This window comes from Acipenser ruthenus, chromosome 7, assembly GCF_902713425.1.
Source record: "Acipenser ruthenus chromosome 7, fAciRut3.2 maternal haplotype, whole genome shotgun sequence".
Lineage (NCBI taxonomy): Eukaryota > Metazoa > Chordata > Actinopteri > Acipenseriformes > Acipenseridae > Acipenser > Acipenser ruthenus.
The window spans coordinates 39,398,965-39,424,953 of record NC_081195.1 but is presented as its reverse complement, the minus strand read 5'-3'; the positions used below and the strand labels follow the sequence as shown (position 1 = coordinate 39,424,953).

The window sequence follows — 25,989 nt, the reverse complement described above, 5'->3', positions numbered from 1 at the left end:
CATTACTTCCAGCTCTTGCTCTATGAATACATTTTACAGTACGGTAGTTTTTATTTTGAAGTGTGGATTTGCTGAAAAAGTTACTTTGTCAGTTTTAATGTTATTTCTCCGTTCTGTACTGTAGCAAAGCTTGGACCCTGGAAAGGAGGGTGAGCAGTGTGTATTATTTGGAAATTATTTGGGTTAAATTGAACCTTGGCAAGGGATGGTTGTTTGTGCAAAACTAAAACATTCATGAATAGGGTTAAATGCATCTGATGCTTATGTCTTTCACCATTGTGACTTTTTAGCTTTTAAAAACGTTTTTCCATAAAATATAACAATAATTTAAGGCAAATCAGCAAAGAAAATACAGAATCTTGAAATATGTATACCTATCCAGTCGTAAATTCATTTCAAAACAATAGGCTAGTAGGCTACAGCATTATAGAAAACACACTGCAAGACGATATGTAATTGTAAAAAAATGTATATATATTGCATTCTGTCGAGATTTAACTGTATGATTCTATCTATTGTCGATCACTGAAGCTGCCATTTCGTCTGATCAATTGCAATATACACACATCATGATGGGGGAGGGGGTGGGGGCCTGGTCACCTCACAAAGATTCAGCGGCAACAACTACTCAAAGAACCGAGGGAGCATAATTATTCGAAATTGGGAAGAAAAACACAGGTAAAATACTTGGGCAGTCTAAATAAATACATATGTAAATAATATACTGTATGGGACACTACACCTTTAATATGTTTTTTTCTTTCTGACCTCCTGAGTCTTGCCTGAAATTGAGTGATGAGAATTGAGTGTTGGAAATTGAGCACAGGTTTCTTCTGCTTCTTTTTCTTTTACTCCAGTCACTAAACCAAGCTGCCATATGCCAAGTGCCAATCAGTGGTCTCACTGGGGGCGGTCATAATAGAGAAACATCCCTAGCTGCAGCTGTTTGCTCTCCAGGTAACAGATTCTCGCAGGAAAAACTTTTAAGACACCTTCCTGTAACTGCCTTCATGACAATACAAGAAGAACAGTGAAAGAACCAACATTAAATGTAAATATTAAGCGAAATGGCTTCACAACAGTTTCTTTTTTCAGATTAGTCATGATTTTTTTATTTTATTTATAAAGACAAAATGAAATAGCTAGTGATTACTGTTGTTACTATTCATGCTGTTCTGATTGCTTTTGATTAAGTGAAAAGTTGCATGCTCTCTAAACAAGTATATTTGTAAACAAATTATTAGAAAGCTTGTGGGGCCGAGTTTTCCAGCATTTTTTTCAGAAAAAGGTATTCAGACAGAAACATTTACACCCTAATATTACTGCTTAAGATTTTTTGACTAGAGCATATTAGTCCATTTTCCGGAGCCAATTTTACGGCATAAAATTGCATCGGATTTACCAGAGCACAGCAACATTAGTTAGCTTCATTATTATATCAATTACACCATACCGCTCTTTAACTTAATTACTTGGGAGGCAGATTTTTAATCAGCACAAGGTATTTAATCTCGCCCAAGCGTTGTAGCATCAAATTGTTTCAATTCAGTCCTGTGGAAATGCTTAGAAAAGTGAAACTTAGATTTTTTTTTTTCTCGAAATATTAAATGTTAAAGAGTAATTGCTCAGCTAAGCAAGGCTGAACATATATTTTATATTTTTAGGTGTAGCTTAATTTGCATCTTAATTAAGCATGGCACATTTTCTAAACCCCTTCAGGAAGTGCAACTTACACTATTAAACCTGTTTTATTTAAATGCCTGAGTTTATTAGGTAAATTCTTTGTATGACATTTGGTGTTTTTCCAGGCTATTTGTCTACAGTCAAGAACAGTAGTGCATGCTGGTGTTTCCACATAGACAATTATAGAAAATAAAATGTCTTTTTCCAACAATAACAAGCATGGGGAGCCCCTGTTATTTTTGTTTATTTTTACAGCAATGTAAATAAAATATATAAAAAAACGAATTCCTTAGCTGTAGTTAACTACCTTAAGCATATACTATTAAAAGTATTTTGTTGTATCTTCATTTTTTCACTCTGATTTAATGTTGTTAAGACAGAAAAAAGGCTACAGAAGGATGTGGTCTGTTTGATGTGAAGAATGTATCTATAAGTGAATAAAAAAAAACCTTATGGTGTTGGGAATCCTAAGACCATCCCCTGTTGAGATAAGAAAGTGAGAGTGCTTGTGTTGATGGCAGCTTTCTTTCTATGAAACTTGAAAGTCTCACAGGACAGTGCTAATGCAGCATTCGCTGTCTAGATTGACATAAAACCTGACACTCAGTAATAGCATTAAAATCTCAGAAAAAGGACAACAAACTATATGTGAGGTGCATGCATTTATAAGCAAAACTCCAGATATTGGGCTTTTCAGAGCATGTATAACAGGAAAGGTCAGCAGAAAAAAACTTAACACGCTTAAATTTGATATCGGGAGAAGAAACATAAGTTATAATAAATTGTCCAGATTTGGATTGAAGTATATTTCTACTACTCACCATTAAATAGTGGTATTCCTTCAATTGGCCTTCCTTAACTTACAGGGCTCTGTTTTAATGATCTGTGTCTAACCGTTCTGGCTGAAAAAACCATACTGTTGACCAGGGAGTTCCTAAATAGCCATATAACAAATATATCTTTAGCAAAATATTTTTTTTTACCTGAAACAAGTTTGGTTTGCAAGAACTAGAAATCTGACAAAATATTAGAATAGAAAATGAAAAGGCTTAACCAGACAACACTAAACTAAGACTTCTGTATTTCTGTACTCATTAAACATGTATGTTTTTAACACATTTAATAAAACGTCATGGACACACAAAGTTTTATGATTGGCTTTTAGCGATCATATGACCGTGCACTACCGCACGATTAATTAGGATACTTGGGGCCCCATTTACGAAACGGTACTAAATTTGGAATTAGCACTTAGCACACACGTAGTCAGCCTAACTGTCCCATTTACTAACAGCGAATGCATTAAAATACGTGCACAGTATTTGGCTAATTTATATACCATACCATGCACACTACCCGTGACCACCGTGATACCAAAATTGAAATTTTAAAATGTATTCCTTGTCTGATGTAAAAAAAATAAATAAATAAAAAAAAGAAGAAAAAAAAGCCTTAGTTTCTAAAATTGCATTGATGTACTGTATCTTAATAGTACTGTACATGCCATTATGCACCATACTCTATTCGCAAGACAATTGCTTAGCCTTCAACATCACTCTCAGCTTGAGGTAGCAAAGCCGTCACAATGTGCACTAATATGCAGGAAAAGAAGGGTGTGTGTATTTCACGGCATAGCCTGTGAATGCCTACTTGTGCCACTCTGCAATCTACTTTATTTTGAAGATAAAAATGGTCAAGCTTTAAAATGATACCCTACTTGAGGTGGCACAACCAGGCTATCAATATGTTTTCCCCCTTAAAATGTGAGCTAATATTCAATACGTAATTGTGCAAATGAGTAACTAACTTCAGCCTCGAATCGGGAATAAGTAACTAACTTCAGCCCGGTCCTTCTGTAAAGCTCAGAGCCCCCATACAGAAATCGTCTGTTGAGGGTCAGTTTTGGGTGCCAACTAAAGTTAGCTGTGATTGGCTGAACATGTCTGCAGACAGCAAGAGCAAGCCCAGATTTCCTCAATGGAAGTGAGCGAAGCTGAAGGGAATGACTGACACTTTGTGCTTGCACAGTTCAAATAAAACGTGTTTAAATAAACTGTGGAGCAAAAGTACACAGCTCAGATAAAGATCTTGAGGTTATATTATTTATTTTTTGTTACTTTCACCTCTCATAGTTTTCCATACACACTAATAAATGATCACTTTAATACGCTCACTAAAATGAATGCCCATTAGTAAATACCATGTGAATACAGCGCATCTCATTATTCTGAGCTGGGTGCTCATTTAAATACATCAGCACTCATTACCATAAAAATCACATATGCATTCTGATTACCATAGTGTGAAGTACTACATTTAGTGCACGCCATAATGTGCCAAGTGTCAAACGCGATAATTAATAAAATTGCAATAGTAAATACGGAAATCATTAATGTGCACGCCAATTGCAATTATCGTGCACCATAAAGTTTAACGCCCTCTACAGAACCATGTTACAGAGCTCAATGAGCCATCTCAAGAGCCATCAATTGGATCTCCCTGATCTAAACTCTCAGATCAGGGAAAGGTTCCGACACTGTTTCTACAGTTAGGGATAAGGGCTTCTTTTCTTCATGCAGTCTATTGCATGCTCTAAGATGTACTCAAGGACCCTCACTGTGTCTAGAAATCTGTTTTAAAATTTCCAGCAACCTGATTCCCAAGCAGACAGTATTGTGCCAAATATTCAAACAAACAAGACTTGAAATGTATTCACAAAAATGACATGTAAAAGAATTTATAAATGACTATCAAAAAGATATCTGCAAAGGAAGCCAACGCATCAATGAGGTCGGAAAATAAAGAACACACATTCTAGTGTACAGAAGAGTGTATTCTGCTTTCTTGAATAGGTCATTTGATGGTGTACCAGGTGTATTTTAGAGAGGTTTTTACTGTAATATAGTACAAAATATACTGTTTTCTAACTAACTCAAAATGAAATAATATTTTAATATTCATTTGCATTTTAAAAGAATATTAAATTATTTCAAAATTAAAACTACTTACCCAATAAAGCAGTTTTAGGTCATGTACAAGCATAAGTATGTATCAAATACATAGAGTATATCTAATTTAAGATTTCTGTATGAATTTCTCCTCATCTGACAAGAAGGTGTTCCTCAAACTGTGAAAAACACCTGACACCCTGAACGACTGAAAACAGTGGGGTCTATTCAATTGATATAAATTGTGACTGAACTAAATATCACTGTTAAAACTTATACTAGTTAATTATACAATGTTAGAGATGTTGGGGGGGGTTCGGGGTTCGGGGTTGGGGGTGTAGATATGCCACCGTTTAGATCAATTGACCCTGCTTGTTTATTTTTATTTATTTTTTTAGGAAACTAGGTTTATAGTTGTGCAGGTGTCATGACGAAACATTCTCTATGATACAGACACCTATAGTTAGGGCTCCTGATTTTCCATTCTTGAGAATGGCAAATTCTGTTTTTGATATGACAAATTCTGTTTTTTTCCGTTTTTCAAAATGACCAATTCCGTTTTTACAAATTTATTAAGAATTAACGATGTAATTTGAACATAAATAACAATTTTACATTAAAAATCTATTGAATTTTTTAAATTTTTTTTATTTAAGTCCCTGAGATACTGTAGTTGTCAGGAAAAAATTCTTTCTTAAAGCAGTCCACTAGTAACAATGTACTGTAGGCCAGTCAACAAATAAAGGGGTTTTGAAAAAACAGCTTATTGCTGGCATTACAATATACAGACTAGTTGAAAATGAGAGGCATTATTTCAAAAATATACAATTTTCATAAAATTACAAATTAAATACAATGTTCAGGGCACTTTTATCTCTCCCATCTGTAGTTTCATCTGCAACAACGCAGACTGGTTTATGCTGTACTTGCTGTAAAACTGCTTGCATGTGTTTCTCATATACCCTGGACAGATAGAGTTGTCTTTGTTAGAGCAGGGCTCTTCAAATCATTTTTTTTTTAATTTAAAGGGGCCAGATTGGAAAAAAGTTAGAATTAGGAGGGCCAGAGTATTTTTCTCTGCACTTTTAAGCAATAATAAATGTAACATAACTTAATGTTCATATATTGAACAAGACATATTTTACCATATGAATAGTACTTTAATAATAGAACAGTGTGCGAATTTAATGGAATTTATCATTACAAACATTTTAAAATGTATGTGACATATTAATAGAATAACTTTCAGAAGTGATCAGCTGATCCACTTTTGAGCTTGTAACTACTGTGCCCTCTAGATACGTATTTCCGAAAGCTCCTTGTTTGGTTTCAAAATGCCTTTTCATATTGTATTCCTTTCTGACACACATTCATTGCATAATAAACAAATTTCCTTTGCGTTCGGTACAGTTGGTAAAATAAATATGTATTTATTGGTCCACTCATTGTTGAATCTACAATTGTCACCATTATGGGTACTCTTCTGTATATACAACTCCAAAATGATTCCACAGAATAGAACTCACAAAACAGCTAGTTGCTTTTTTAAAGAACTCGACTCACACAGCACACAGGCTGCGCCGCAACAGAGACAGACAGTCCATCAGCGTAACGCCCAAAAAAACACCTGTTTTCTCATTATCCAATGATCCAAATAAACATACAAAAACGTTTTATACAAGCGTCATCTCTGGGCTTCTGGGTAGTGTAGTTTTCAAAGCAATCCATTATTTTTATAAGAAAATAACAGCGGTAAAACACTGTTTGCGCAGTTTTTTTTTAAAAAAAAAGGTGCAGTTGCAAAGCAGAATTCCATAACCAAAATGCCAATTCCGTTCCCAATGCCTGATTCAGTAACTCTATATAGTGTGTTATTTATATCTTTGTCAACGATACACCTGTTACTGAAATATTAAACCGAGTTCCACATGAATGCAAGGAAAACAGCACTTCTCTACGCTCACCTCAGGGAGCAAGGCTGGGCACTGGCTTGAGCGCTTTTCAGTGTGATGTGGAGTTGCCGGATGGTAGTGGGTTGTTACAGTCTTCTTCTACTTTTAATTACTATTTCACTTGTATTTCTTAAACGTTACCCCTCTTTTCCTTGTTAGGTCTATGGTACTCGTTTTTGCCCACGTGGCCAAACAACAAGTTACAAAAGAGACCACATCTCACTTGTGCAGGTTAAAATTGTATATCCTCTTTCAAAAGTGTCATTTAGGAAAATAAAGACAACAACATACAAATCACCCCATAAATACTACTATATATCTTATAATTATGCTTCCATTGGATCATATCAGTAGCAACTACACTTATAAATCTGTTAAGAGTGTTGTCTTGTCCACATAAGTACAATTCTAAACATAGAAATTCCTCATCGTAATAATAAATGTCAAAGGGTAAACAGCTAACCTTGAGTTAAACAAAAATAACCTTATCTTGATTCTTCAAGAACAGCTATGGTAGTCTGTGGCAAATTACATTGAATACAGAAAAGTGTAAGGTACTGCATGCAGGCAACAAAAATGTCCATTACAAATACCATATGGGAGACACTGAAATTGAAGGAATCTATGAAAAAGATCTAGGAGTTTATGTCTTCATCTAGACAATGTGAGGAAGCTATAAAAAAAAGTCCAACAAAATGCTTGGCTATATAGTAAAAAGTATTTAATTTAAATCAAGGGAAGCAATATTAAAACTTTACAATGCATAAGACCTCATCTAGAATATTGTGTTCAGTTCTGGTCACCTCGCTACAAAAAGGATATTGCTACTCTAGAAAGAGTGCAAAGAAGAGCAACCAGAATTATTCCTGGTTTAAAAGGCATGTCATATGCAGACAGGCTAAAATAATTGAATCTATTCGGTCACAAACGGAGATTAGATAAAGGGGTGTTCAAAACAGAAAATAGGAGGCACTTTTTTACACAGAGAATTGTGGGAGTCTGGAACCAACTCCCCAATAATGTTGTTGAAGCTGACACTCTGGGATCCTTCAAGAAGCTGCTTGATGAGATTCTGGGATCAATAAGCTACTAACAACCAAACGAGCAAGATGGGTCAAAGGCCTCCTCTCGTTTGTAAACTTTCTTCTGTTCTTAAAAGACAAGAAGCTGTAGATATGCAATGGTTACAAAAAAAGTTTTCAATCAAAACTGGTTTAATTGTCTTTTTAAAATTATTATTATTATTATTATTTATTTCTTAGCAGACGCCCTTATCCAGGGCGACTTACAATTGTAACAAGATATCACATTATACATTATTTCACATTATACAGATATCACATTATTTTTACATACAATTACCCATTTATACAGTTGGGTTTTTACTGGAGCAATCTAGGTAAAGTACCTTGCTCAAGGGTACAACAGCAGTGTCCCCCACTGGGGATTGAACCCACAACCCTCCAGTCAAGAGTCCAGAGCCCTAACCACTACTCCACACTGCTACTCCACACTGCTGCCACTCTTAAAATGTTTCATTACATACAGTGTTAGCATCCTTTGTCCTCTTTTGCCGTAGCAAGCCTTACATAATACACGAGAAAGCACTCTTAAAATTATAAGAGGTAGCCCTTAACACATAAATCATGATACAGGACTTATATATTATTTCATGTTATGAATGGGCTTCTTGAGTCTCTTCCTTAAACCTCCAAACTTCTTCTTCTGTGTGTGCAGGTTCCATCGAGAGATGCTCTTACATGAAGTACCACTACTCTTCTGCCACAATCCCCAAAAACCTCTCCTACAACATCACCAAGACCATTCGACAGGACGAGTGGCACTCTTTGCGTAAGTCCAAAAGGGGTTTGGTTGCTACCCTGCTGGTTTCAAGGCTGGAGTGTTGTGAAATGCTGGGATTTCTAAAGAACGTCCCGGGATGCTAGTCTGAACTGGGACTTCAAACCAAACCAATCCAGAATACGCTAGAATAAAACAATAATACAGTAATGTACTGGTAGAGAGCTTGAGGTAAAGCCCTTCTTGAACAACATGCAGTGCAAGTTATTTGATTCAAGGTCAGTTTTAAAAGTATTAAAATAATACTGTGCGTTTGTAAATATATGTGAAATGTGAAAAATCCCCTGTGGTCTAATGTGTTACAACATTGCCAACATGTGCAGAAGTATCTCAAGATGAAATACAGTTTATCATACTTAAGCTAGAAGTGCAGTCAGCAACCAATTTCCTAATCAAATGTCAGGCAGGTAATAATCAATCTTTGAGAACACTTTATTATTCAAAAACAAGAAGCTAAATTTTGTAGACTTCACAAAAGCCTTCAGCGGAAAATGTAATATATGCATTGAGAAAGTCTTATTATTATTTATTTATTTAGCAGACGCCTTTATCCAAGGTGATTTACAGAGACTAGGGTGTGTGAACTGCATCAGCTGCAGAGTCACTTACAATGCCTCACCCAAAAGACGCTCTGTCTTTCAGGTGAGACGTTGTAAGTACAAGGAGGTTAAGTGACTTGCTCAGGCTCACACAATGAGTCAGTGAGTGAGCCAGGAATTGAACCGGGGGCCTCCTGGTTACAGGCCTTTTTCTTTAACCATTGGACCACACAGCCCCCAATATTCAAAAGCAAGAAGGAAAAAAAATGTGTAGATTTCATGAAGCTATCAAATACATCTGAAGACATGCATGTACTAGTAATACAATATGTACGTGTAGTTCCAAATAGGGCACCAGGACGATTAATCAATCAATCAATGTTTATTTGAGGCTCTCATGACAATCAGTTATTGATTAATCATCATTGATAGATAGCTAATTCTGTTTCGCTGGTAACAAAAAAAGTCACATGACCAAAACTTTACAGCCGGGGCATGGTCAAGGAAGCAATTGGCTATTTCCATTCATGGAGTTTATATAACCCTGAACGAGGTGCTTAAAGTGTTCTGGCAGTGGATTTAATAACAGGCATGTACAGAGTGCATTTACACGCCTGAGCAGATAGTAATTCCCACTTCAAATATATGCAAAAGATTTAATGAGCAAGCTGTTCACATTTACTGTTGTGTAACTATTCAGATCAATGATTTACCTAAACAATGGTCAAAATATAGGGATTTTTTTTTTTACTGCTTTAAAGGGAATGTTTATAGGTCTGATAGTTCAACAAAGAAAAACATCATTGCATGCTAGTTTTCCTTTACTCTAATGCATCTCAACTCTAATGTTGGAAACACTTTGAAAATTAAAACGGTAATACATCAGCCTCCTCTTATATATATATATATACAACATATCGAAACGTTGGGCAGCTGGCTCTTTGAGCTAAAATATATATATATATATATATATATATATATATATATATATATATATATATATATATATATATATATATATATATATATGTCATATATTTAAGCCTCAGAACCTAGATATATATTGTGATGGAGTGTATATTTCAAACACTAAACTGAAGGCTTTAGGTCCCTGGGCGTGAGAAACATACACAGCATCATATTAAAAAAACGTTAATGGGATCAATGTTTTGTTGATTTGGTTGATCCTGTAGAGGGGGGAACGAGTAAAGAAGGTGGTAAATAAACTCTTGATAAGAGATACAGTTTTTGATTCGGGTAAGGAGGCTTAGCCTTCCCCCATTTAGACAGGAAAGCATCAGTTTAGTGGAGGACCCGAAAAGGGGGTTAGATTTTTGTTTTCATTTACTTTTGTTTTTGTAAACAAACACATGCTGTGGCGCTTCATCGTATCTCTGTTGTTCTGGTCTTTGTGTTACAAGAAGTATGTTATAATAAGGTGGGATGGAAGGGAAATAATATAATAATTTTAAATGTTCTAAATATTACTAAATATTCTATCCAAGAAAAAGTGAATTGCGCACAAAACAAAAGATAAGCACAACAAAAGTAAACTTTCATGCCGATCAATATTTATTTACATTATTTTTTTTTACCTCAAAACAATAAAAAATGAAAGCCAAAAAATCTGAACCCCTAAACTAACATATGGTTTGATAATCAAGGCTAACCAACTCCAGGTTCGTTCCTCTTATTAGCATATATATATTTTTTACTTATACTAATAGACTAATATAGTTTACCACACAATGGTCTCAGAACATTTACACTCAGGGATGCCAGATTGGTGATTTACCAGCCAAATTTTTTAATATTTAGCTGGTAAATATTGTCTGTCAGTTTGGCTATGTTTGTTCCTGTTCCTTTCAATTACAATACAGTACATTCAGAAATGGCCAGTGCATGGGTTTCATGCTTGCAACTCTTAAATAATAATAACTGACTGTACACACCAATGTGTATCACTCAGTTAAACCACAACACACACAAACACAACACAGTTACAAGTTCAGAGTGAGTGCTCTTAGTGAAAGTGGTGATTTACAGGTTTATACATATACAATGGTGAAGTGTAGTCTGGGTTTAATAACTGGCTGTTTAGCTACATCTCCTGGAGTTTAGCCTTCTATAATGACAAATAACAGTGTGAATAGACAGGAAAAGCAACACACAAAAACTCAGTTTCTTTTTGTTACACAGTAATCCTTTACTAGTCCTGTTGTAACCATAACAAAGGAACAGATTGCTTCACCACATCCCCTGATATACCCTCAGTCACACCCTCTTCGGTAGCGAGTGCAATCACGTATCCTCCAATCCATGACTGACACATCGCCTACCGTATTAAGGTGATGACTTCTGGTGGTGACTCCGCCCCCTTTCTGGATGGTCAGCTTCCGACTGACCCTGAAATAAACTGCCAAACCATCCAGTCCGGGGCACACTGTTCCTGTTATACAGCGCCCTCACAGGTTGGGAGGGAGATTGTTGACTAAGATTCATTCGCTCTCATTTATTAAGTCTTAAATTTAACTGTTTTTTGGCTGGTTTATAAAACAGTTTGGCTACTTTTTGACTGGTTAAGTCCAAAGTTTGGTGGGGTGTTGCAAAAATTATCTGGCAGCCCTATTTACACTTCCTTGTTCTTATCATTTCATTTTATGTGGTAAAGGTCCAAAGTTCCTCACTCTGGTAGCCCATTACAGTGAGTAACACAGGAAATAAAGAGATACAAGATGGAGCATTCCAAGCCTTCGAAAGCTGTAGAGTGGAACTTGAAAAACCTGCACGTGCCCAGTTAAAGTAAGAAAAAGAATACTGTTAAAGCTAACAAGAGGTGAGAAAGTGGATTTCAAGTCTTGGTTACAGTAGTCCGGCAGCACAGGAGAGAGCTTCTGCTGCTACTCTCAAAGCAGAGATATGTTTAACTTTCTAAAATGTTCAGATTTAATGCTATTAAACAGTTTGGTGGATCACTGCTTTGAACTTTCCAAAAGCCAGTAATTCAGACTGTTTGCATGAACAGTTTCATCCCCGGAGGAAAATCCTGTCCACAGATTAAATACATTGTCAGCAAGTTTGACTGATACCCAGGGCTTTAAATTATAAGACTTTTAAAAGGGAGCCTAAGGCACTCCCTATCGTGGGCAGGCAGGCTGAGGGGCGAGCTTGGAAAAAACACTCTGGCTGCAATCCCTTGCAACTAATTTGATAAATTAGCAGACTTTGTAATGGTATGATTACACGGTCAAATCTACAGAGGAATAGTCATTGAAAACACTTGTAATCGTGAGCTGTTTCAACATTTGTCATTCCAGCGGCTATGAACCAGGAAAGAAAAGAGAGAGAGATCAATCTCTGAAGCATTTAAGGGCTGAGATAATAGTGTAGTTTCAGGTCATATGAATCCAGATGACAACAGTAATAACAATAATAGATTTTCAAGACTTTGGGCTAGATTATCAAAGTTACTGTCATCAAGGCAATCGTTTCTTTCCTTTATTAGCATTTAATAAATCTTCACTGTTCCCCCTTCTCACAAGATGTTTGTTATTTCGGACAATAAACATTTTTCAAGTGCTTGATTATCTATACACCTCTGTTATCCGAACAGACCCTTGTTAACCTGTCTTGTTGTGTACAGTGCTCTTCTAATCTGTTGTCTTAGAACATGCACTAGCCATCTCTCTATTTCTTGTACTGACAGAACCATGCAGTACTATATGTTATCTATTTAAAGGTAAAGTGCTTGCATAAATATCTCTTATTTTTTCTGTGGGAAAGTCAGTTCAAACAATTTCACAGTTGTAATTCAATAATCCAATTTCATTATCCATATTATCACCAAAGGCATTTTATTGAACCAAGATAGCAGACTTTGCCTTTACTTCTGTCACATCATGTCGTGATTAGGCACGTATGCAACGTGGATCGTGCAGTGCTGCAGGAAACACTTCATTGTTTGTAATAAAATGGTGAGTGCGCCACTGCACTGTGCAGGTATGTTTTTTTTATGTTCTCTGTTAGTGAAAATTTGTTTCAATAAAGTGAATACACATTCATTGAATACATACAATCACATTAATTTTACCAAATTATGTTTAATCACACTACAATTAATCAAATAATACCCAGAAATACACAGAGGGCGATCTCCTGAATCAGAAGGGTCAAACTCGGAGAGAGACTCCGACAACACCAATGCAGACGGATCAGAGGGACAGCAGATGTCCGCGGAGAATCAGCGTCTTGGTAACACAGAATGGTTAATAAAAACCTTTACGTTTAACATAGATTGATACTTAAAATATTTAATATTACACATAATTGTATAGTTATGTCAGTCTTTTAGTTAACAATGTTGATACTAGCAGAATAACCAAACGCGTGGTTACGTTTACCTCTTTCTTGTCTCGTAAAAATTAGTTTGAAACAATATAATTATTCATTTTATTATAAATTGTATTATATAATACATATTTTAGTATCTTCATATCTCAATAACTACCTGCTTTGATTTTTAGGATGTAAAAAATAACAGTATAAGATCTCGCACCTCTTTCTGATATGCTGAAAGCAGCCATAGACTATAATTACCTTCCTATAGGCCTAATATTTATTTAGTTATAAAACAAATGCTGAATAAGATGTCTGTGTTATAAAGTGCCAGCGCAGCTTTTCTTCAGTTCAGATACTGTATCAAAAGGGAGAGACAGAAACGGAAGTTAGACTGAGAAGTTGTTTACAGTTTGAACAACACCGGTACTGTATTTACTGTAGAAATATTGCATGAATCACTAGTATAGGGAATTGGGGGACATGCTGTAGGAGCGTTTATATCCGAGGCTCGTTATAACCGAGAGCCTTATAGCAAGGGAGCACTGTATAGATATTAGGGCTGGCACTATTGATCGATGCATTAAAAAAAAAAAATAAATAGAAACGTTAAACCACATGTCGTTTCATTTTATAAGGACGTAATTAAATTACGTATACCTGTAATATTATTATTTATTATTATTATTATTTATTTCTTAGCAGACGCCCTTATCCAGGGCGACTTACAATGGTTACAAGATATCACATTATTTTTACATACAATTACCCATTTATACAGTTGGGTTTTTTTTTACTGGAGCAATCTAGGTAAAGTACCTTGCTCAAGGGTACAACAGCAGTGTCCCCACCGGCGATTGAACCCACGACCCTCCGGTCAAGAGTCCAGAGCCCTAACCACTACTCCACACTGCTGCCCTGTCTTTGCTTCCTTTGTTTAGGTATGTATTTACATGAATTAAACACACATACAAACACTGAAATTTCACAAATTCCAGAATAAGTGCTCTTGGTGCAGGTGGTGAAGTGTAGTCCGGGTTTATTACTGGCGTCTCGCTACGGCTCCAGGAGTCGATTGCAGTGTACCAAAGTTAGTCCACTAGATGTGTCTAACTAGCAGATTAAGCAGGTTTAGTCCATTTGCTTAGACTAAAGTTAGTACAGTTGATACACTATATTAAGCAATTTTTCATTTTCTTAGGTAGACAGCGAATGTATACAGTAGTTTAAATTAACTACTATAGCAATGTGGCACCCTTTTCCTTTTTGTCTAATATATTATGGTTGAGGAACAAAATGTTCTGAAGAGATTGGTTTAGTTTTTTCATTAAAATATTGTACACGCTTTAATAAAGTGCTACACAATAAGATACTGTGTATTTAAATAATAAAAAAGCAGCACTTTTGATGTATTTAACCTGAAATGTCAGTGTAATGTGTATTAACTATAAACAACACATTTAGAACTTAACATTCAGTGTGAAGCAGCAATAGGCTACCGGCAAGTTAAAATGCAAGTATGATCTGTGTGCAGAATGTGCATAAAAAGACATGTAGTAGGCTACAATTATATTATGAATACAGGCGTACTTTTACTTAAATGTGTTTGCCCGAATCACGCCTAATGTCATAAAAATGCTTTTATCATTAATAACCTTTTCATATTTCTGACTTTTTTGCCTGACTGACTTTTTTTTATTTTTTTTTATCAAATGCTAGTAATGACAATGCACACGTAAATGCTCGAGTTTGTCTTCACACTTTAAATTGTGAATTTCCATCCTCATTTGTAATGGCTTATTATGGGTTAGTCCTCATGATCGGTCTAACTTGTTCCACTTGTTCAGGTCAGCTAAACCAGTTTTCAAGATTAACCTTTTGGTACGCTGCAATCAGGACTAATTTAGGACAGAGCTGCAGGATTTGCTAGACCGCATAGTCCACTTGATGCAGACTAAGTCACTGGTACGCTGCAATTGACCCCTGGAGTTTACCCGTCTAACAATGAGAAACAAAACAATTACTAGACTTGACAAAATTAACAAACACTCACAGTTAGTACACTGGTTTTCCTTGTCAGTCACCATAACACAAGGAACAGATCGCTCGGCCACATTCCCTGATATACCTTGAGTCACACCCTCTTTGGTAGCGAGTGCAATCACGTCTCCTCCAATCCATGACTGACACATTGCCTACCGCAGTAAGGCGCTGACTTTTAGTATTATGGCTTCGCCCCCTTTTTGGATGGCCAACTTCCAACTGACCCTAGAATAAACTGTCAAACCATCCAGTCCAGGGCACACTGTTCCTGTTATACAGCACCCTCACAGGTCAGGAAGGAGATTGTTGACTGGGATTCATTTGTTCTCTGTCACACACTGCCAACAATTTCAAATCTCATTTAGGAATACTTGTTAGTCATACATTATGTTTCTTAAAAATGGTTCAGAGGGTGTGTGGCAGGCTGGCTCGCAGTGGCGAGGTTGATGACGTCACGGACCAGGAAGTAACTCAAACCAAAACAAGTGGATGGGCCGATGAAGTTGAATGCTATTGCACTCAGCGTGGATTTATTAAGTAAATAAACAGAAACACAAGATTTAAACAAAACACAAAACAAAAGGGCACAAGGGCCAAACAAATAAACAAACAAGTAAGTGTCGTGCTGGATAATCCAGCACGTTTTAGCAATTGTTTTTAAATGTTGTTCTTTCTCTCCGCTCCCCGTACTCTCCTCTCTACACTCAACCCCGAGTGCAGAGAGCTGCAGGTTTATACACTCTGGCCAAGGGATTAACTAGTTGTTAATTATCTTATTACCCCTCGACCAGAGTCTGCACACGTTTGGTAAGGATGCATGACTGTCAGCTAGTTAAATAATCAGTAGCTGATCAGCCATGCATCCTCACAGGGTTTTTAAATATAATAAAAGACGCGGCGCTTTTACCCGTATTCTGACCCCCCCCCCCCCCCTTCTTCGTGGCCGGCAGCTGCCCTTCAAGGGGCTCCAGCAACAGTATTTCCTGCCGCATGGCAGGACTGGTAGCGACCCCAGGCAAAACAGGACCCTCGGGAGGCGAAGGTAGCAGCTGCAGACCTTCGGCAGGCAATGGCAGCAGCAGCGGACCCTCGGGGGGCGACGGCAGCAGCAGCAGCGGACCCTCGGGAGGCGACGGCAGCAGCAGCAGCGGACCCTCGGGAGGCGACGGCAGCAGCAGCAGCGGACCCTCGGGAGGCGACGGCAGCAGCAGCAGCGGACCCTCGGGAGGCGACGGCAGCAGCAGCAGCGGACCCTCGGGAGGTGAACTCGGGAGGGGAGCCCCTGGCCATGGAGGCGGCAGCGGGAGCTCCACTTCTCCCTCGTTCCCTGTAACTGGTGGCTCTCCAGGCGATGCAGAGAAACAGGCAGCCCCGGGCGATGCGAGACAGGCATCCTTGGGCGAAGCGAGGCAGGCATCCTTGGGCGAAGCGAGACAGGCATCCTTGGGCGAAGCGAGGCAGGCTTCCTTGGGCGAAGCGAGGCAGGCATCCTTGGGCAAAGCGAGGCAGGCATCCTTGGGCGGTGCGAGGCAGGGCAGGGCAGTCCTTCCCATGATGGTGGATGTGGAACCAGCAGGTATTCACCCTCTGCTGCTGGAGGTGGAGATGGAACCAGCAGGTATTCACCCTCTGCTGGTGGAGGTGGGAGGGGCAAGCAGTCCTCCCACGGCGGTTGAGGCGGAACCAGCAGGTATTCACCCTCTGCTGGTGGAGGTGGGAGAGGCAAGCAGTGCTCCCACGGCGGCTGAGGCGGAACCAGCAGGCATTCACCCTCTGCTGATGGAGGTGGCGGAGGCAGAGGCAGCTCCTGCTGCTCTGTTCCTGGTGGTGGTGGAGAAAGAGGCAGCTCCTGCTGCTCTGTTCCTGGTGGTGGTGGAGACAGAGGCAGCTCCTGCTGCTCTGCTCCTGGTGGTGGTGGTGGCGGAGGCAGAGGCAGCTCCTGCTGCTCTGCTCCTGGCGGTGGAGGTGGCGGAGGCAGAGGCAGCTCCTGCTGCTCTGCTCCTGGCGGTGGAGGTGGCGGAGGCAGAGGCAGCTCCCGCTGCTCTGCTCCTGGTGCTGGAGACAGCGGCGAGGGCTCCTCACCCTCTGGCGTTGGAGACGGCAGCAATGGCTCCTCTCCTCTGGGCGCTGGATGCACGGGCTCCCCACCTCTGGGCGATGGATGCATGGGCTCCCCACCTCTGGGCGATGGATGCACGGGCTCCCCCCCTCTGGGCGATGGATGCACGGGCTCCCCCCTCTGGGCGATGGATGCACGGGCTCCCCCCTTCTGGGCGATGGATGCACGGGCTCCCCCCCTCTGGGCGATGGATGCACGGGCTTCCCCCCTCTGGGCGATGGATTGCACGGGCTTCCCCCGTCTGGGCGCTGGATGCTCGCGCTCCCCCCCTCTGGGCGCTGGATGCTTGCGCTCCCCCCCTCTGGGCGCTGGGTGCTCGCGCTCCCCCCCTCTGGGCGCTGGATGCTCACGCTCCCCCCTTCTGGGCGCTGGATGCTCACGCTCCCCCCCTCTGGGCGCTGGATGCTCACGCTCCCCCCTTCTGGGCGCTGGATGCTTGCGCTCCCCCCCTCTGGGCGCTGGGTGCTCGCGCTCCCCCCCTCTGGGCGCTGGATGCTCACGCTCCCCCCTTCTGGGCGCTGGATGCTTGCGCTCCCCCCCTCTGGGCGCTGGGTGCTTGCGCTCCCCCCTTCTGGGCACTGGGTGCTCGGGCTCCCCCCTTCTGGGCACTGCCACCTCCTGCCATGGAGGGGGTTGGTCGGGTGGTTTGTGCCCGACCTTGCCGACGGCAAAGCACCACTCCTACCCTTTGAGGCAGGTGAGGCAGGTTTCCTGATCCACCTGCGGCGATGGTATGGCCTTCAGGTGGATCCACTCCTCCGCAGTCTCCACCTCACCTCGATCAAAGGCCTGCACAAAGAGGGGGTCTTCATATGGGCACACCTCAGGGAGGTGCCCATACTCCAGGCAGGCGAGGCACCATGTAGCCCCTCCTTTCTTTAACTCCCTCTGATGCGCATGCCACCTCTCCATGTAGGCATCCACTTTAGCCATTTTTTTTTTTTCAAACACAAAAAAACACTATTTGAAAAAGAACAAAAAAAAACGTCCTTTCCTTTCCTGGTCCGGCTGTTGGAGGCGTTGTTTGTCCCACGCAGGACACCATATGTGGCAGGCTGGCTCGCAGTGGTGAGGTTGATGATGTCACGGACCAGGAAGTAACTCAAACCAAAACAGTGGATGGGCGGGTGTAGCTGAATGCTATTGCACTCAGTGTGGATTTATTAAGTAAATAAACAGAAACACAAGATTTAAACAAAACACAAAACAAAAGGGCACAAGGGCCAAACAAATAAACAAACAAACAAGTAAGTGTCGTGCTGGATAATCCAGCACGTTTTAGCAATTGTTTTTAAATGTTGTGCTTTCTCTCTGCTCCCCGTACTATCCTCTCTACACTCAACCCCGAGTGCAGAGAGCTGCAGGTTTATATACTCTGGCCGAGGGATTAACTAGTTGTTAATTATCTTATTACCCCTCGACCAGAGTCTGCACACGTTTGGTAAGGATGCATGACTGTCAGCTAGTTAAATAATCAGTAGCTGATCAGCCATGCATCCTCACGGGGTTTTTAAATATAATAAAAGACGCAGCGCTTTTATCCGCGCCGCAAACAAAAATACAAATAATAACAAATAGGGGCGGGACACTCCGCCACAGCGTGTCATAGGCACTTTAAGAATCAACCGCAAATCATCCGGGATGGATGTAATTCTTATAAACGGAGTGCACTGTATATACAACCTTAAAAGAGGAATCTGTCAGGGTAGTTTTATAACTGCCATTTTCTTGAAGGGGGAAAATGAGTGAATCCCTTATTAAGAGACATTAAATATGCATCAACATATAATATATATATATATATATATATATATATATATATATATATATATATATATATTAAAATTAGATCTTAAAAAACGGGTTGTTCCTTTTGTAGACTGTTTGTTTTCAGAGCATGAGATGACACGTCAAAATAAGATGCTCTACAATCTTCAGGAGTCGAGCATTTTGTTTGCTAGTGAGGCTTTACAATGATCAAGCGTCTTCAATATTGGTCAGATGTTTTGTTTTTAGAAATGAATGTGGGTAGATTTAATGAGAACAGAAAAACAGTGAGTGACACAGCTCCTCATCACAGCAAGTGACACAGCTCCTCATCACAGCGAGTTGTCATAACAAGAACGTGCCAGTCAGGCATCATGCCAAACTGCTCAGAAAAGAAAAATCACAAGCAGGTTGATGGATAGCGAGCTGGATCAAACACTCCTCTGGGATCCTGGCCAAACATTTGGGTTTCGAGAGGAAGCTTTGAGCCAGCAAAAAGAAAGAGTGGGTGTTTGTCAGAATTAGCACATTGATATTCTCGCTCTTTAAAAAAAACCTTGTTGATTTCTGTTCTCCTGTTTTCATTTTTGAAATGTCTTTCTTATTGTAAAACTGACATAAATGGGTTACAATATGTAATATTACTTGGCAAAGAGATGACAGGCTATTAAAAAATCAGAGAGATATACATACACTACTCCCTGTGTACCAATACCAGTAGAACTGGCTTCACAGACCCTGGTTAGACTACCTTACCAGATAAGGTAACATAAGCAGTAACAGATTCGTGCTAATTGGGGTCTATCAACATAGCCAGGGACTAGTTCAACCTCCCAAGGTGGGTCATTTAGAGAGAATCATAACTGCAACAGCTGGCAATGATGCCAAGCCATGGGAGATATGGGCTGATATAGTTGGGGACTGCATAAAGGCGGGTTTGAAATATCTGAAGCCAGGATCGGCAGTATTTTACAGTTTGTATCTGTCCTAACAATAAATAAATCCCCAGTCTGTTTAAGCTTGCATCACTATGTTGTCCTGAGTCAACACTGGCACTGCAATATGTATTGCTTCCACACGTAGGTGTTTCTTATTGAAACATTTTGTCCTGATTTGTACTGTAAGTTTCTCCTCACACACTCTCTCCCTTCCTACCCTCATCCTTCTCATGCCAGGCTGAGGTAATTGAGTGATAGGGCTGTGATAATCCTAGCAGGCAGCGCCAATAATGAATTGATTATATCTCTTAGTCTTGGCAGTAGATAATGATCTCAATGGACAGATTAAGCCTCCCAAAATCAGTATCTCTGTGGGCTGAAAGGTGATTAGTTTGTTGTACTTTTCCTAGGAGACAAACTTCAGAGTGGCCAGCCCACCCCATTAACCTTCTTGAAGTTGCACTGTGGTATACCATGGTGATATACCATTGAAAGTGAAGTAAATCATAGTAAAAGGCTGTTTTTTTTTATATAAGCATGGTATGGAATAGGCAGCCATACATGAAAGTTTGAAATATACGTTTATCAACATAATAGTGTGTTTCCATGAAGAAACCCTGAGAACAATTAGCATTGATTCTGCCTCAACAACATGACATGGTAGTCTATTCCATCCCCTTACCACTCTCTGTGTGAAGAAGTGTCTCCTTTATTCTGTCCAATGTTTATCCCCACTTAATTTCCAACTTTCTGTTAAAGATTGTTATTTAAAGAAGTCTGTTGTGAGATGACTAACTATGTACTTTTGACTGTCACTGTCATCAGAGAAGCACTGATGTAGCTCAGTGGACTTTTTGCTGGTTGACTTTTTTCATTCATTAGCCGTTGCGTTCTTTGTTCTGAAGTTGTACAATATGCATTTCTTAACACAAGATAGGGAAGTGTATTTGTCTCGGTAAGATGACAATTCTTCAATTTGTTCCTTGAATTTGATGTGTTTTGACACATGGAACGATGTTAATTGTATCAAATTGTTACTGGCCTACCCCCGCCCAGTTTTACATGCTTGGAACACGCAATACCAAAATCTAGAAAACTATAGCACAGTGACAGTATAATCACAAATCTAGAAAAGCAAAGCTGGGTGCCAAAAGTCTTTATAAACATAGCCATTAATACTAGCAATCGTTTAATAAGCTGTATAGTAAGATGATAGTTTGATTGTATAAATTGTGAGCTCTAGTGGGAATCCCTTAAACTGCTTAAACCTAATATATAAATTAATAAAATAAACGTATTTAAACTCATTGCCTTCCACACTGCAGCCCAGCACTCTAACTACTGAGCAACTCAAACCCACTACCTCCCACAAACAGTAGCAACAGCATTGCATTGCTTTCTATATGACAGTCGAAATAATTTGTTGGACTCTTTATATATAGTATAAGTGATAGTGTATAATCATCTTTTCTCAAATGGTAAAATCTCTTCTATTTTCAAGACAGGATCCTGCAATTTACACCAAAGTATTTTATACCTGCCAGTTTATCATTGCACCACCACAGCCCACCATATGTTTAATAGATGTTTTCCTGTTTCCATCATGCTAAGAAAGATGCCCTTTTATTATATTATTCCTTGTGGTTAAAAACAAAACACACTGCATAATGAAATATACAAAAAAAATGTTTTTTTAGGGAGCGCCATTTATTTAAGGATACATTTTAAAAAGATGAAAGGAGAAGACACACAGCCCTGTGACAAAAGCAAAAGAGGATTACAAGGATGTGAAGCGCTGCAGCTTAGAGGGGAAGAAAAGAAAAGTTGTATCCTATCTGCATTCTGAGGGCTCCAGAAACCCAGCACAATCTCCCAATGGAGTGACAGCACAAAGCATGGATGGGGGAAAAGCTGAGAGGGGAGAGAAAGACAAAAGTAAAAGGGTAAAAAAAACACAATCATGCAACAAATTGCTCTTTTTTGTTCAAGACAAAACGTTAAGTTAAAAAGCAACATACATTCTATAAAAATAGTAGACAAAATTCTGCCACTGGTGTTGTAGTTTTCCTTGCAGATGTTTGCGTGAGAGATACTGAAGGTATCTGTTTCCTCTCACTTTGAAATGTCATATTGTAGGTTGTTCCGCCATATCCTATTCCTAAACCGTATTCTGTATGTATTGCGTTGAATTAAATAACGCTGTTTGTGATCAATTTATTTTCATTAGTTATCTCCTCCATATGTGTTGTTATGTTCTAGTTTTCCTTAAGAAAGAATGATATCGTACAGTACCAATTTCTTCTCACATTGAGTATATCTTTTAAGAATACAACATGTTACATTTTATGAAAGAAACCAGGTCATCTAAGCTTGTTCGGCTCCTAGTAGTTGATTGTTTTCAAAACTTTGTCAAGTTGGGTCTTAAAGGATCTAAGTGATTCTGCTTCATCACCATGACTAGGTTGCCCATTTCATCCCCTCACCACTCTCTGTGTGATGAAGTGTCTCCATCCTTCCCTATGCTTATCCCCACTTAATTTCCAACTTCCTATGTCATTTGCATTCTTGCAGCAGGTAGTTCAAGTCAAGACAAACATTTGGGCAAACCCTTCATCATATGTTTCAAACAAAGTGATTGTGCTTTTTCATTCATTATATAAACCTTAAATGTCCAGTTTTGAAATAAACACTTTATACAAAACATGTATTGTTATTTTAAAGCATAATACATGGTACTACATTTAGTTGAAGAAATATCTGTCACTACCCCTTTCATGACTTCTTTCCAGTCATTAATCAACCAGCTGCTTCCCCTATTGACTGACATGATTTCAGCCAGTAACATACTTTCACCCAAAAGACACTGCTGAGGTGAAATGACCGAGGAAGAGCAAGTATACCAAGAATCCCAAGAATAAGTCATGGAAACTGAGACATTTCTTTAAACATTACATTCAAGACAAGTTGACAATCATTTTGCCTAATGTAGGAATTTGATGATATGTTTTACCTCGTAGAAATAAACTATGAACCCAACTTAAAATGCACAATTTGAATGTTGCCTCACTGCTGTAACCCAGGTATAGATCAGCAGACCGAAAATCAAAGGGGGACCTCTATTCAGCTGATAAGCCAATTGCTCATTTTTACGATGTAATAGAAATGTGAGAAAACAGAGAAATTCTACTTCAGAAATTATAACTAATTATAGCCATTAAAGATTACTCTGCTGTGCAGAAACCACTGTAATTCCCTATCTTTATTGGGTGAACATTGAATGATTTTCAACCTTTGGGTATAGGATTCCTTATACTGTAGCTTTGTACATTGTGCATGTAAAACATGTGTAGAATGTCATTAAGATGAGTTGCTGTGGTGTTTTCGGGTTGGTGCCTCAGAGGTGTGGAATGGGGCCAATCTCTTCTAATATTAATGATAATCCTGGTGGCTGACTGTGAAAATCTTGCAGAGGACAGGCAGCAACTTCTGAATCACAGCCTCTGAAGCCTGACACCAAAGCTGTGATCTATAGGGGGATGTATTTGTCTGATTGATTGCCATTGCCTCAGAGTTACAGTCACTTTCAAAGCTAGGCTGTCTATGTGCCCAGAGTTTGTAACCAGGACAGACAGTGAGCAGCGTCTTCTCTTCCCAGCCTAGACCAGGAGGGCAATTAGGGGAGGGTGTCTTCCGCTCAAATTTTTAATGTGATTGCATAATTTATTAAGTTTGACATTATTACAGTTATCACATTTTAGCAGTAAGCACATTTTGCTGCTTTTTTGTGTTGCTAGGTTCTGAGTATTGTAAGCATGCATCCACTGTAGACATTACATCATTTCACTTTCCCTCACCTCACTGTTACTGAATATAACAACTGCTTCTCTACAGTAAATAGCACACAACAGCAGGTTCAAATGTAGTCCAATATATGCATACCTTTGTGTGTTGTTCAGCAGTTAAGGCATTAAAGGTGTTAATGTGCTTATGAAATGGCACCCCCACCCTATCAAAATGAATTGGTTGTCAAATAAATCAGGCAGAGTACAGTGATGTCTGCACAGGTTGGAACACTTGTTAGTCAATGAGGTTGCTTGCTCTTGCTATTTTATAACTTCAGGATTTCACAGTAACTAAAAGTTTAAAACCAGTGAACCACACATTTGTCTCTCCATAGATAGTTCATTTAGTTGTTACAGTGGGGTCAAAAACAATAATATCCTCTCCGCTTGATTCTGATTTCTGTAATTACTCCATAGTTACTTCAAACCGGAACGCCGGCACAGGTATTATGAGCAACTGTGAAAAGTTGCCTCTATCAGTGTAATGAATGTGCATACTTGACTTAGGGTCCGATTCAATCAAAAAAGAAATGCCGCTTCGTGACACTTATGACCATGACAGTGATTCTCTTTATGAACTTGGGGTGAATCCCCTGTCATCCCACTGTAGGATTACAAAGGTAAATGCATCTCCTGTGTTTTCCAGTAAACCTCAGCCTCTCTGTGTAGCTGATACAGCAATCCTATTGGGGCACTGTGGTCAACTGGCTAATAAGTCTGGGAAAGCTTTCTAATACAACCCACCGACGCGCATTATTGAGGAGGCTATCTATCAGGATGCCCCAATCCTTTTCCTGTAGTTATAGGGGTTTTCAAGATTATGTTTTTTAAAACAACAGATTTACATAAGTGTTATGATAAGACATTTAAAATACATTGGACTATGCTTGTGCCATTCCATATTAAAACAAAGCCATTCATTCTACTGCATTGCCAGTCTGGTTCCACACAAATTCATTTCCTCACTAGTGAGGAGATAAAAGCAGACAAACTGACGCAGAATTTTACACCCCCTGACAATGCATTCCACCAGGGAGTGGGCTGCGTATGAAATGGATTATCAGTTAAAACGTCAGGTTTCCTTTTTGATTTTTAATGTGGGTAATGAGAACTAGAGCATGATAGAAACAAATCCAATAAGCCAACTGTATGGAGTTGTACTACAGTAACAACATAAATAATCTGCTGGCATCTGATTTAGAGTACATTTATTGCTGATTTTAAGCTAGTAAAAACAAACATTATCCTGTTTACATTTGAAGCATTTCTAATGTACTGTACATGGCTCCACAATAAACAGTAAATCCACACCTTAGGGTGTCTCTCCACAGCCAAATGACGACTACATAACCAATTGCTTTTGTAGAAATATTTGCTTTTGAGGCTACATTTATAATTAAATAGAGGCAGTATGCTATGCCATCTATTATTCCTGAAAAAAAAATCCCTTGAGCCTGTCCTTTTTTATAAAGGGTTCACAACAAACTTCAAAGTGAAGCACCAGTGGGTGTCATTTTATGGTAATTAAGGAGGGCCCTTGCTAATAGTTCATATAGCATGCATCATAAGAACGTACCAATAATATGTATTACTTAATTTCTAGAAATTTCTCATACAAATAATTATAGGAAAAATCTTTTGTAGCAAAAGCTTCTCCTTACAGTGAGAGGAAAACCACCAGTTTTCATTAAAGGTGGGGTGCAATGATTTTTCATTTTCAGAATTCACTTGTATAGTACTGTTGGTAGGTCAATAAAAGTATCTGTGTAGTTTTAATGTATAGGTTTTAACACAAAGTGTATAAAAAACAACTCTGAAGTTGACATCTCTATGAAAAGTCCAGCTCACTCGACGCTGCAGCTAATTTATGCGTGATGTCACAGCAGGACAACAGCAGCTGCATCTGCAGCACCCACTTTAACAGCTTTATTAATTTATTGATGTTCAAGATGGGTGCTGTTAA

General features: G+C 39.2%; 1 protein-coding gene across 1 annotated transcript in view; it reads left to right on the top strand.

Moving 5' to 3' along the window:
- LOC117414921 (transmembrane protein 178B) overlaps nucleotides 1-25,989 on the top strand; it is a 153,326-nt gene that overhangs the window by 44,829 nt on the left and 82,508 nt on the right. The window contains exon 3 of the mRNA XM_034024774.3: nucleotides 8,321-8,434. Coding sequence (XP_033880665.1) covers nucleotides 8,321-8,434 — 114 coding nt within the window. The remainder of the gene's footprint in view (nucleotides 1-8,320; nucleotides 8,435-25,989) is intronic.